Consider the following 12,575-nt stretch of genomic DNA (forward strand, 5'->3'; position numbering starts at 1 on the left):
CATTCCTAACTGTATGCTATTGTCTACACTGCACTATTCGGTTTTTAAGTCATGATACAGTAATTGGCAGATCATTCTATTTCTGGGTCAAACGGCTTTCAGACTCACTTGTTTTTCTCCATAGACAGCGAAATAAAAAATTTTTTCCCGCTATTCAGAGTACCCGTTAAGAAAATGGTCATCTTACTACGCACTTGTTGCCTCAACCTAATCAAATCCTTTTTTTTTTTCGTGGAAGCCTGGACGGTACCCTTGAATATATCATCTGGCTGCACAGCTACAGTAATTACTCTGTTAAAGTTCAGCCATTTTGTTTTACGCTCACTAAAATAGAGGTGATGATGACCAAGTTAATTAAACCATCTGGCTGCACTAGTAAACGTCTTTTGATGAAAAAAGCTGTTGGGCCTGTGACGTCGAACTTCACAACCGAATATATCTCACACTGTTAAATGCACCACCTGCATATATCATCACTTTTCTGCTTTTTTGCACATCTGGTTAGACACAAACTGCATTTCACTGTCTCTGTACTTGTCCTCGGCACCGTGACAATACAGTTGAATCTAATCTATAGTCTAATAATCTAATCTATTAATGAAAACAAAAAATCAGTATCTCAAAATATTAGAATAAAGAGGTCATAATGCAGAAATGTCAACCTTCTTGAATTTCCCCTTGGGATCAATAAAATATCTATCTATCTATCTATCTATCTATCTATCTATCTATCTATCTATCTAACCTTTTGGAAAGTAATTTAGGCCCTACTAATCCGACTAATCTGAAATAGTTAATGTATGCACTCAATCCTGGGTCAGACTGCTTTTGCACAAATTACTGCATCAACACAACGTGGCATAGAGCCAATCAGCCTGTGACACTGCTGAGGTGTTATGGAAGTCCAAGTTGCTTTGATTTTGATAGCAGTGTGTTCATCTCATCTGTATTGTTGGATCTGGAGTGTCATTTTCTTCTTGCCAATATCCCATAGATTCTCTATGGGGTTCAGGGCCGGGTTTCCCAGATTCGTTAAGAAGCTCTTACGCGCTAAGAACTTCTTAGGAGTGCTCTAAGAACGTTCTAAGAACGCTCCTAAGAAGTTCTTAGCACTTAAGAGCTTCTTAACGAATCTGGGAAAACCGGCCCAGGCAAGTGGCCCTGTTAATCAAACACGGTAATGCCATGGATAGAAAGTGCCATTGTCTTGCTGAAAAAGGAAATCAGCTTCTCCATAAAACGTGCCTTATGGAAGCACGACTTGCTCTCAAAACAGTCTGGTAGACTGTTGCAATAACGTGCAGATGAAAAAGCACCCCTAAGCATCACCGATTGTGGAAATTTCATACTGGACTACAAGCAACTTGGATTCTGTGCCTCTCTCCACTCTTCCTCCAGACATTTCGAACCTTGATTGGACTTTGATTTCCAAACGAAATGCAACATTTATTTTCATCTGAAAAGAGGACTTTTATTTGGAACACTGAGCAACAGTGGAGTTATTTTTCTCTTTAAGTCAGCTACGTAGGACGCTTCTAATGCTGGCTCTGGTTCAGCAGTGGCCTGACACTAGGACTTCAACACTTGTAGCCCATTTCCTGGACACGTCTGTGCTCAGTAGCTTCTGATGCTCAGACTCCAGCCTCAGTCCACTCTTTGTGAAGTTCCCCTAAGTTCTTGAATCGACTTTGTTTGACAATCCATTAAAATCTTAGAGTGTCCTTTGATACAGAGTACTTTCAGCAATGACCTTTTTTGGCCTACCCTTCTTTTGGAGAGTGTTATTGAGTGTTCTCTGGACAGCTGTCAAGTCTGCCGTCTTTCCCATGATTGTGGTTGTGTGTACTGAACCAGACTGAGAGATTGATGTCTCAGAAAACTGACATTTCTATTATAAATTGTTTTGAGATACTGGATTTGTTATTTCCATAAGCTGTGAGTCATAATGATCAAGATTAAAACAGAAAAAATAGTTTCTTATAATAATAATAATAGATCTTGAATGTAAGTTTCACGTTTTTAATAAATTACAGAAACAAAATATTTTTGCCACAGTATTCAAACTTGGGTCTGGTTAATCATTCCATGTGGAATTATCTCTCATTAATTTAGAGAGGAGCCTGATCATGATTGCTCATACTAGATGCCATAGGCTTGCCAAGATGCTTAGTGCAGCGATTTCCATATAAGGACTTTATTTGTAAACACCAGCAACAGCACATTTGTCATTTTCAAGTGATATTGCTGGTAAAGCCATGTGAAAATGTTCTCTTTTTTCCCCTGCAGGCAGAGGTGGAAAACTCCAGCTTCTGTGAATAAAAGTCCTACCACATACAGTATCTGTGCCAACCACTCGTTTAAACCAGCTGATTCTTATTAGCAATTAACTCTTCAGCTAGGTACAGTAGAGCAGCTAACCTGTGCTCACCTGTGCTAAGTGCACTGGTAGAACCAATACATGATTGGGCTTTTACTCACTGAATCTGGAGTTTTCCACCTCTGCCTACAGGATCTTCAACTCAGACCATAGAACTGCAGTACCCTATACTGCCAAAAGTATTGGGTCACCTGCCTTGACACGCATATGGATTTAAGTGACATCCTTGTGGAAAGTCTTCCCAGAAGAGTTGAAGCTGTTATAGCTGCAAAGAGTGGATCAATGTCATATCAAACCCTGTGAATTAAGAATGGGATGTCACTTAAGTTCATATGCGAGTCAAGGCAGGTGACCCAATACTTTTGGCAATATAGTGTATGTACTATAGCTGCTAGTCATAATGACAGATTTAATTTTACAGACCTCAGTCATTCATGTTTACTGTAAGTGGTGCCATCACTCAGATATGTTCCATTCCAATATATTATTGCTTTTACCTCACCAAGATAGACAGTTTGTGTAATTTCATATTTTTTCAGCTGATACTGAAAGTACATACTACAAACTGTATCTGTGATTGTAATGCAAAGACTTCACAGGTATACCTCATTCCGCCTGGTAAGCTGCAAATATCTGTTCCCTAGATTGTCCAGTGGATGTCTACATTGTCTTGGACACGTCTGAGAGTGTGGCCCTAAGGGCCAACAAGCCTTATGGCTCCTTTGTGGACAAGATCAAGCAGTTTGCACTTGACTTTGTGGACCAGCTGAATATGAGGTGGGCAATTATTTTGAACCACTATTGATATTTGAAAAACATTTGTCAACGTTTTTAAAATTGTACGCTGTTGAGTTGCTGTGTGTTGCCTATGTGTTTGTTGACTTACAAATGTTTCAAGGCTCATTTCTCATCAGTATACATTCCTTTTACTGGAAAGTGACAGAGAAAATGTTTCTCAGGTTGAAAATGCATCTACTGTAGAAAATGCATCTAGAAAATCCCCTCTGCAGTTTTGGGCTGCTACAGAAAGTAGTAGGAAATCAACTATGCAATTATCCATGTCTATTCACACTACGTGCAAAGTGAACTACGAGTATTACAACGTGTTCAACCCTTAAGAGTGTACCGTCACACCGGTGTGTTTGGAGTGTTGGAAAATTAACATTCTAAAGAATGTCTGGGTTCATTGAATTCAACATAGAATTTTAGAATGTTGAATTGTTGCGGAATGGAATCTTGTGTTAGAATGTTCAAAACCCACCCTTTTGGTAGAGCATCAAGACACTGAAAATATATCCTAGTTTGATTGACAATTAGTCTGGCCACCTACAGTATAGTTCTTTTTTGAAGTCCATGGGACATAAGCTTGGGTGAAATTAAGCTTCTTCTTAAGGCCTGTTTTTAGTGGAAAAGAACATTGGGAAAAAAAAGGGTTCTCAAATCTTTGACGATTCTTGAAGCATCCCTTACCATTTGTGGGTTGACACATAGAGAAGATTAGATCCACAGTAGTCTGGGGACAATTACTCTCTTATCTGCAGGCTGAATTAGAAAAATGTCACTCTGGCAGCAAATGTGTTTAGGGAGAATTCCAGCAATTTTTCACATAGATGTCTGTTTCTTGTCACTGAGTACTGTTGGTACAGTACATTACGTATAAAAAATGAAAGCAACACTCTGGGAGGCTCATGAACATTACCCCAGAGTGTAGCACAGTGGCCCCCTGGCCTGGCAGCTAGCTGTTGGCTCCTCATGCGCCCCCATGTTCATGCCCCTACAGTAGGTTGCAGCACCGCGGCTGCCTGGAAGCTCTGGCTGTTGGCTGTTCATGAGCCCCCATGTTCCTGGCCCCAGAGTGGAGCCCTGCAGCTGCCTGGCAGCTCTAGCCATTGGCTGCAGTAACTTAAGATAGATAGAAGATCGTTTTTTTTTGTTGTTTTTTTTTGTTTTGTTTCCCTTACCAACAGCACCCGGTGACCTCAAGAAATGGTCTATGAGAAAACCCTTTAAAAGCTTCACCCGTTACTTTGTACAACCATTAGGCTTTGCACAGGAAGATGTATTTATTTCTTCAGGCAAATATTTATCTGCTTAAATATCTCAGGGTAAACACATTGGAGTATAAGGGAATCCTACAGTGGACATGAAAGTGAAATAAAAAAGCAAAGCTTTTTTTTCCAAGTGTAAAACATTAGCCAAGTTAAAGATGGTTATACAACAGGCACTTGTGTGAAAGAAGGATGTTTATAATATGCATGAATAGTGGCAACCAAACTTCTGACTACACGTATCTAGATTCTCATACTGGAACAAGATACATACAATTCTCACTCCCCAGACCTGAAACTGACCATATTCTATGCTTGCTATCCCCCTCCCATCTCTTTGCCTGATTGAATACATGTTAAGGCAAATTCTGCCACATGCTTGAACAAGCTGAGTAAATGTGTGCAAGGATGACTGACTGTGCCTGCCATGGTATTGAAATCTCGTCCTCAGAAATGGCCTTAGAGGCACAAAACACATTCCAGACTCTCTAGCGGAAAGCAAGAGATCTATCTCACACCATCTCCAAGTTGTCATCCCGTAAGACCCTTTTGTCTGTTCTGAAGCGACATATTGACAAATTGTATGTCTTCCGGCTAAATGACTCTAAAATTTATTTCAACACTTACACTTCAGGAATGCAGCTTTCCTAGGAAAGGAATTAGGGTATGGGTATGGTATTAATGTGTATATTAAACGCTATATTTACGGAGTTAACACTCAAATGTCCAAGGCTTAGATTTAGAACTAGGCCTACTCATTTGCATGTAGATGTTTTACTGTGCCCTTAGGGGCTATGACAGGATAGGAACAGTGAGAATCTGTGTGGCGCTGTAGTTACCTTTGATTTGATTTATGATGATAACCACACCTAATTGAACTTGATAAACACACACATGCACACACACACACACACACACACACACATGCACATACACATGCACACACACACACACACACACACACACACACACACGCACACATGCACACCCACACTCATACACACGCACACACACACATACACACACTGTCTCTCTTTCCCACTACCACCAAAAGGTACTACCGCTGCGACCGCAACCTGACTTGGAGTGTAGGCGTCCTGCACTACAGTGATGAGGTGAAGATCATGAGCGAGCTCATTAGTGTGCACGAGGCTGGTGGCAAACCCATGCTGAAGAAAGCCATTCAGGACATCCGCTACATTGGCAAGGGCACGCACACCGACTGTGCCATTTCTGTTGCCACGGGCCAACTCATGACCGGGTAAGAAAAGACCCTGAAGGATTTTTTTCTGTTTCTATTTATCTCAGTAAGGGAAAAAAATCAAGAGCCATGTGTAGTATAAACATGTCTTCTGAAGGCCTAAACAGAGCCCGCCCAATACAGTTTTGCTCAACTTTGAGGGACAGCTATGACCATGCAGGATCATCCAGACCCAACAGGACGATTTCGCTACATGCTATTCCTATTTATGTACCAGCATGCAACATTTGACTCAAATTCTGCAAGATTGTTTTGTCATTACAGTGTAACAGCACCTAATCCCACATGCATTTGTTTAGCTCTCCTCTCCACGGGAACAAATACATGGTTGTTGTAACAGACGGCCACCCGTTCGATGGCTACAAGGAGCCTTGCGGGGGGATCAGCTATGCTGTGTCTGAGGCCCGAGGCATGGAGATCAAGATCTTCGGGGTTGCCATCACCCCCGATCACTTGGTAACGTGAAGTACTGTACAAGAAAGATATGTTTTCCGTCGTCTGTGTGATGATGAACTGCATGCTTGAATCGTTGTGGTTGAGGTTAGCCCTGGGTGTTTCTCTCCTCTGAATAGGGTGCAGTCAAGTCACAGCAAGTGTATGCGCTTCCCAAATGTAAAGCGTTTATTCAGACATTTGTCTTGTCAGCCCTTGTCCTTATTAAATGCAAATCTCTCTGGAACACAGTCAAGTACAATTGCCAAATCTATGAGATATGGATTAATGATTTTTTTTGCCTTGCAGGTTTTGATGATTGATGATTTGATAATAGTCATTTCATTCTCTATAATTTCTTATACTTATTATTCAGGACAATCGCCTAAGCGCCATAGCAACTGATGTCAGGTACCGTTATAACCTCTCTGCCACAAGCAACAACCCACAGGTGGTGAGGGACACCATCAACACCATCGTCTCCACCATTGTGAGTGAGGACACTGACCAAACAGAAGAAGCATTTCTGCCTAAACAACAACACATTTCTCCTGATAAAATCTGTGTCTGTTCACTTTGTGAAGTTCTTCTTTGTCTTTTCCTCTCATGCCATTTTCACTCCATCTCTCCCTCCTTGTTTTCTGTCTGTCTGCTCATCTAATTTCACAGTACAAGGACTCGGAAACATTGGTGAGTCATAAAGCACAAACAGATTTTTTAGAAAGACAAATAACATCATCATCATAGACTTACTGCAGCACACTGGTGTGTCATAAGGACTGTGGGCTGAAGGTTTTTTTTTGGGGGGGGAACTCCATATTGATTCATTAACAAGTTGCCCAAAATTGTAGGCGTAATCACTTTTCATGAAATTGCTTCTAAACCAAACTTTATTTGATAGTCAACCATCTGTCTTGATACCATTTGATCTTGGTCAAAGAATGGTGCAACACTCACATGCAATTAACAGCCAATCTCACCTTAAACAGGGAACAATAGCATAGCTGCATTCAGAAGCAGTGAAAGGTTGTCCAGTGTGTTCTGCTGTACTGTATAACTGGAAGGCATTGAAAAAACTGCACTAATACCTAAAAAGGATTCCTGGCCATGATCTCGATCCACCTCTGCTTTTACGTAAATTACCAGTGTTTTTGCAACGGGGGCGATAAACAGCAGTAAACTTATTAACAGGATTTTTATGCTTTATATTAACGTGGTAACCCTGCCCTGTGCCGTGAGATTTTCTCATATTAAATAAATAGTGTGCTGTGAGAGAAAAAAAAGTTGGGGAAACACTGTAGGAGTTAGTCTGTCTGAGAAACACTCTGAAACTCTGTACTGAAATGGTTATGCTGTGTTGCTGTGGAATGGCAAATACAAAGGCCAAGCTCTGGCCTTAAAAGATTCAAACATTGTCATGCAGAATTATATTACATCACCCTTGATTTTGTTTTTCTTTTTATTTCTGTTTCAGTGCTGTTCAAATGAATGCAAGGTGAGCTCAGTCTTTTTTCATTGATGTATGTGCAAACTGAGGTTAATGCTGTAATTGCTAAGGGGTGCAAGTGTGTGACACAGTGTGCCTTTCCCCCCTCTTGCACCAGTCATTATTTAATCCACCATTCTATCTAATCTATAGGCTGGGTGAACCCTGCCTGAACTTCCGGGGAATTTGAATTTCGCCCGGCAGCTCAGGCTGGATACCAGCAGATCTAAGAATGTTTGGCTCCAATCAGAAACGGCCATACTCTAGTCCTGGCACGATTTGGCCGGTGACGCGCCGAAAACGAAACTTAAGCGACGCAAAGTGCAGTAGAAACAAAGTGCAGCCTCGCCAGACTAATGTTCAATCTTAAAAGATTGAGTTTAGTATGGTGAAAACCAGACTTTCTAGTGTATAGACTCACAAAAGGTGGCACTATAAATGTGCTTGATCAAACTGAGGAAGGATTCCAGAGCAGCACAGAAGTTTTTGAGACTTGATTTTTTAATGCAATGGTGCACAGAATAAGTCCATAACGTTTCGCTATTGATTACATCTTCCTCAGAGTCTGCACAGCAAAAGACTATAACGTTTCGATATTGATTACATCTTCCTCAGAGTCTGTCGACTCTTCTATCTTCCACTCTTTTGAAAGGTGTGCTCAGTTTGTTTCTAGCATAAACTACCAGGGAGATATGGCCCAGGATTCATGAATATGATTAAATATTTTTTGCATGATTTGGTGATTCCGGGAAGTTAAAGCAGAATTGAGGTAGCATTGTTTAGACCCTAATTGTAAGTTTCCAGCAGCTTGTTGCCCGGGTTGGCCACCCAGGCTGTGATCCTCAGACATCATAGATTTCATCTTTGTATGACAACCTTTTACAGCAGCCCATGTATGGTAAACCCCCTTTGCCGCCTGGGTAGTAAGCCAAGAATGTGATCAATGTGTTAATCATGATAGATGTGTGTGATGTGTGTGATGATGTGTGTGTACACACATCACATGTGATGTGTGATATATATATATATATATTATATATATATATATATCTTGGGTAATGGCCTGTATTGGGCCTGCAGTGATGTGATGTCAGCTGTAACTGACGTCTGCTCATCTTCACAGGCCCCTAGAGGATCGGCCGGGCCGCCTGGAGAGGCAGGAGATGCGGTAATGTCTTCTTTATTCTGTCCATCACAAGGCACCATTACACGCAACAGAAGATAGATAGATAGATAGAGAGATAGAGAGAGAGAGATAGATAGATAGATAGATAGATAGCCAACAGATTTGACTGTTAACTTGAAAGGCATATTTCTTCTGTTCTATAACAAGCCCTAGAGCAATAAATTAAGTGCCAGATGAATGTCAGCCAGGTTCACAATAACAATTGTGAAAATGAAGACTCAAAAAGGGAGAGAGAAACCAACAGCTCTCAAATGGAGGAGAGAGTACCTTGTTGAAAATGACCAGTTTTTCTCTCGCCAAACTATTGGCTAAATTCTTTCCCTTTTGCTAGCATGTCAAAAGTGATATCAAAAGCCTGTGAGGTTTTTTATTAAATCTAAGCTGTTAAGCTGAGCTTTGCGCAGCCCCTGAAAGTGAATCGGTTTCAATCATCTGCAATCAGTTAACATTATTTCGTTAGCATTTTTAAAAATAATGATAATTGTGATGGACACATTCATTTTTACAGCACTAAATTAAACACATTACAGTTGACCGCATTACAAAATGAGCCACATATTATAGTCACAGCAGACAAAAGGGAAAAGTGGTCTTCCTTCTCTGGTGGGGTACTCGGGTCATCTCACTGACTATCCAGAGGTATTTAGGCCAGTAGTGACAGCCACCAGGGCATTTACACAGGTGTGGCTGGCAGTTGATGGAAGGTGTTTGGGGGTTTGTGTAAGGGCATGTTTGACAGACGTCCAAATACAGGCAGCCATCTTTGAATGTATTCTGTAAACATAGAGGGGGGCCCTTTTCACTTCTCATGTTTCAGGGTATTGGAATGAGGCTCACCTCTCCACAATGCCTGAGGGGTACATGAGGTCTGTCTGGTTTTGTTTGGGGGATGTTTGTGTGAGCACCATAGACTGTGTATGTGTAGTTGAGCATTCATGCATTACTATGGGTTATAAGAATGTCTCTCTCTCTCTTTCTCTCACTTTCTCTCTCTCTCGCTTTCTCTTTGTGTGTGTGTGTGTGTGTGTGTGTGTATGTGTGTGTGTGTGTGTGTGTGTGTGTGTGTGCGCGCGCGCACGTTTGTGTGATTAGTACCATGTGTGGTCGACACAGTGTGTGGGTGTGTTATTCGTACCATGTATGATCATTGAAGTGTGTGTGTGTGTGTGTGTGTGTGTGTATTTGTGTGATTGGTGCCATGGGTAGTCTTCACAGTTTGCCAGACATAATTTGTATGTTTTTCACAAAGTTTGCAAGCATATATATTAACACCTCCACTTAACCCATACAAGCCATTTTATTGTCAACAAATGTGGATGGCCAGCGACCACCTACTTAGCTAAGGTAAATAAAGGACAGGCAGCTTGCTATAAACCCATACATTACATGAAAAGTACATTTCTACTGCAATTACTGTCTGTTATATGTCATGCTTCCGCTGTTATCATTATCGATACAATATCATGATATGTTTTAATGTAATACCAATGAGTATTGTAGTTACAAGTCAGGCAACATTTAATGAGATGTAATGGTACAATATAGATGGTAGTTATGTGATAGTGATGGGGCCGGCCATCCTATCGCTGCAGTCATGTTGCTTAGTCATTCCATTTTACACCAGCTACATTAGTGTACAGTATGGCATAGCAAATAAAAATTAGCCATATTTTATAGAAACTGATTGACTCATTTGAATTAGTGTGACACAGGATATCAAGGTTGAAATAAAACGTTCACGTTAGGGAACCTGTTGTAGTAAAAAATCTACTGGTGAAAACTGGCGTCTAAAACTCACCTGTCGACTATTCACCCTGATTCTGCGCGCAAACATGGGGGGCGCCATCGTTGTCTCCGAACTTCCGATTGAGCAGTACATCTATTATCTGATGGTAATATATTGAGATAGCAGAGTTCCATCAAGATGACTGGTCTCATATGTCATAGGTCATCCTGAAGTTAGGTGCCGAAGTGCAATCTGACCACCTGATGGCATTTTCATTTTCCTCCCAAGTTAGCCTCTCCATCCGGTTCTGCTGTATTATCCCAATGAAGCTAGAATGGGCGGCTGAATAAGGTGAATAGGCTGGAAGTTTATAGCCTGTGCACTGCCCGGAAAATCCTCAAAACAACCTTCAAAGTAAGAAAAACAAAAACAAAACGATGAGGGTGGCTCCTCTGGCAGTTTGTATTTGAATTTCTAATCACAATTAAACCACCAAACGCTGGAAGAGGAGAAGAGAGATTGGGAAGGATGTGCCTGGAGTGTTTGTCATGGCTTTCACATCTTTCATTCTGAAGAAATTATGCTAAATGAGCCAACAGTCTGTCAGTGCACTTCAAGCATGCCTGCCAGATGTTCTGCCCATTTAAGTACGCAAATCTGTCAGAGCTACACAGAGAACAGGCTTTTGGGACCATCTGATATGAAGAACACAGTGATCCTTAATTTAAACAGTACCTGTCATCTCTTGTGTCTCCAGGGAACTCCAGGAAGGCAAGGTGTTGCAGGGAAGCCTGGTAGTCTTGGAGCTAAGGTCAGCAATGTTTTGCCAGACTAAAAGTGTTTATATAGTTGTCATACAATGAAGGGTTTCATATTCTTGAGCACTGATGGTGAGTATGTAGTGGTGAATATGTGTTGAAAATATGAAATATAAAATGTTTTAAGTTTTGCATATGAGTAGGTGTCATGTAGATTCTCATTTTCTTACCTCTGAAAAATGTGATATTTACCATGACATGGCAGAAACAAATGTTCTCTGTGCAGTAAATTAATTGAATTGACTTGCAGTGACTTTTAACATACAGTAGCATTTCTACATTAAAGTCATACAAGTAGTGGTAGAATGCAATAGCAACACAGTCTTTCAGCAGTTTAGATGATAAAATGTATACCTTTTCACAGTTTTTATGTCTCTTTTTTCTGACTTTTCACATTTTTTATTTCTGTCACTGACGTTGAACCGATAATATCATAGCAAACTACATGTTTTGTTGATCTGTGTGTGTGCATTAATGCATTTCCTACTTTTTACTACTTTTACTATTGTTTTCCTGTTCTCCCCTTTTAGGGTTCAGCAGGTGATCAGGGACCCCCTGGACACAGAGGAGAGAAGGTCTCCATTTTGTTCTTTACTGAACATGTTTGTTTGCATTTGCATGGTCACTGTAACTTTCCCAGACATCAAAATGTCTCTACTAAGTCCTACAGTAACTAAGTGCTAAATATATTAGCAGTATTTGTTCCCCTCTGGCCTCATGGCCGCTAATCTCATGACCTTTAACCTCTGTCTCTTTTCTCTTATCTGTAGGGTGACAGTGGACCGACTGGTGATAGAGTAAGTTTCTCTCTGGTTGCTGATAGTGCTGACCTGTAATGTAATGTCAGATGTATACAGTAGTAGAGGACATACCTTCTCCAGTGTCTTTTCAAGTGTTTTCAAAAATATATAATTGTTTTTGTTTTTTTTACTTCACAGGGTCCAAGAGGCCCAGCTGGACAAAAGGTTTGTATTGACTGCCCCTTAAAAATGACTATGAGTATTGACTCTGAATTACTTGATTTAATTGTCTCTGTTTCTCCATGTGTAAAACAGTGTTTGTTTCATCTTGTTTCAACACTCGTTTACAGGGAGAGAAAGGGCATAATGGCGTGGATGGGAAAGATGGACTGATGGTAGGTCGCTTTTTTTCATGGCTTAGCCGCATATGGCCCTTGATTCTGCACATTTAACGAGAGGCCTGGCACATAAATGGGGAAAACAAGACATGTTGCGGCCAAG

The 12,575-nt window shown here is 40.8% G+C and overlaps 1 protein-coding gene across 1 annotated transcript in view; it reads left to right on the forward strand.

Annotated features, from left to right (window-relative positions):
- Positions 1-12,575, forward strand: part of LOC134082513 (collagen alpha-1(VI) chain-like) — a 79,315-nt gene that overhangs the window by 47,325 nt on the left and 19,415 nt on the right. The window contains exons 3-14 of the mRNA XM_062538274.1: positions 3,022-3,154; positions 5,480-5,686; positions 5,986-6,142; positions 6,495-6,608; positions 6,788-6,808; positions 7,593-7,613; positions 8,728-8,772; positions 11,274-11,327; positions 11,865-11,909; positions 12,105-12,131; positions 12,273-12,299; positions 12,425-12,469. Coding sequence (XP_062394258.1) covers positions 3,022-3,154; positions 5,480-5,686; positions 5,986-6,142; positions 6,495-6,608; positions 6,788-6,808; positions 7,593-7,613; positions 8,728-8,772; positions 11,274-11,327; positions 11,865-11,909; positions 12,105-12,131; positions 12,273-12,299; positions 12,425-12,469 — 896 coding nt within the window. The remainder of the gene's footprint in view (positions 1-3,021; positions 3,155-5,479; positions 5,687-5,985; positions 6,143-6,494; positions 6,609-6,787; positions 6,809-7,592; positions 7,614-8,727; positions 8,773-11,273; positions 11,328-11,864; positions 11,910-12,104; positions 12,132-12,272; positions 12,300-12,424; positions 12,470-12,575) is intronic.

Source organism: Sardina pilchardus, chromosome 6 (assembly GCF_963854185.1).
Source record: "Sardina pilchardus chromosome 6, fSarPil1.1, whole genome shotgun sequence".
NCBI lineage: Eukaryota > Metazoa > Chordata > Actinopteri > Clupeiformes > Clupeidae > Sardina > Sardina pilchardus.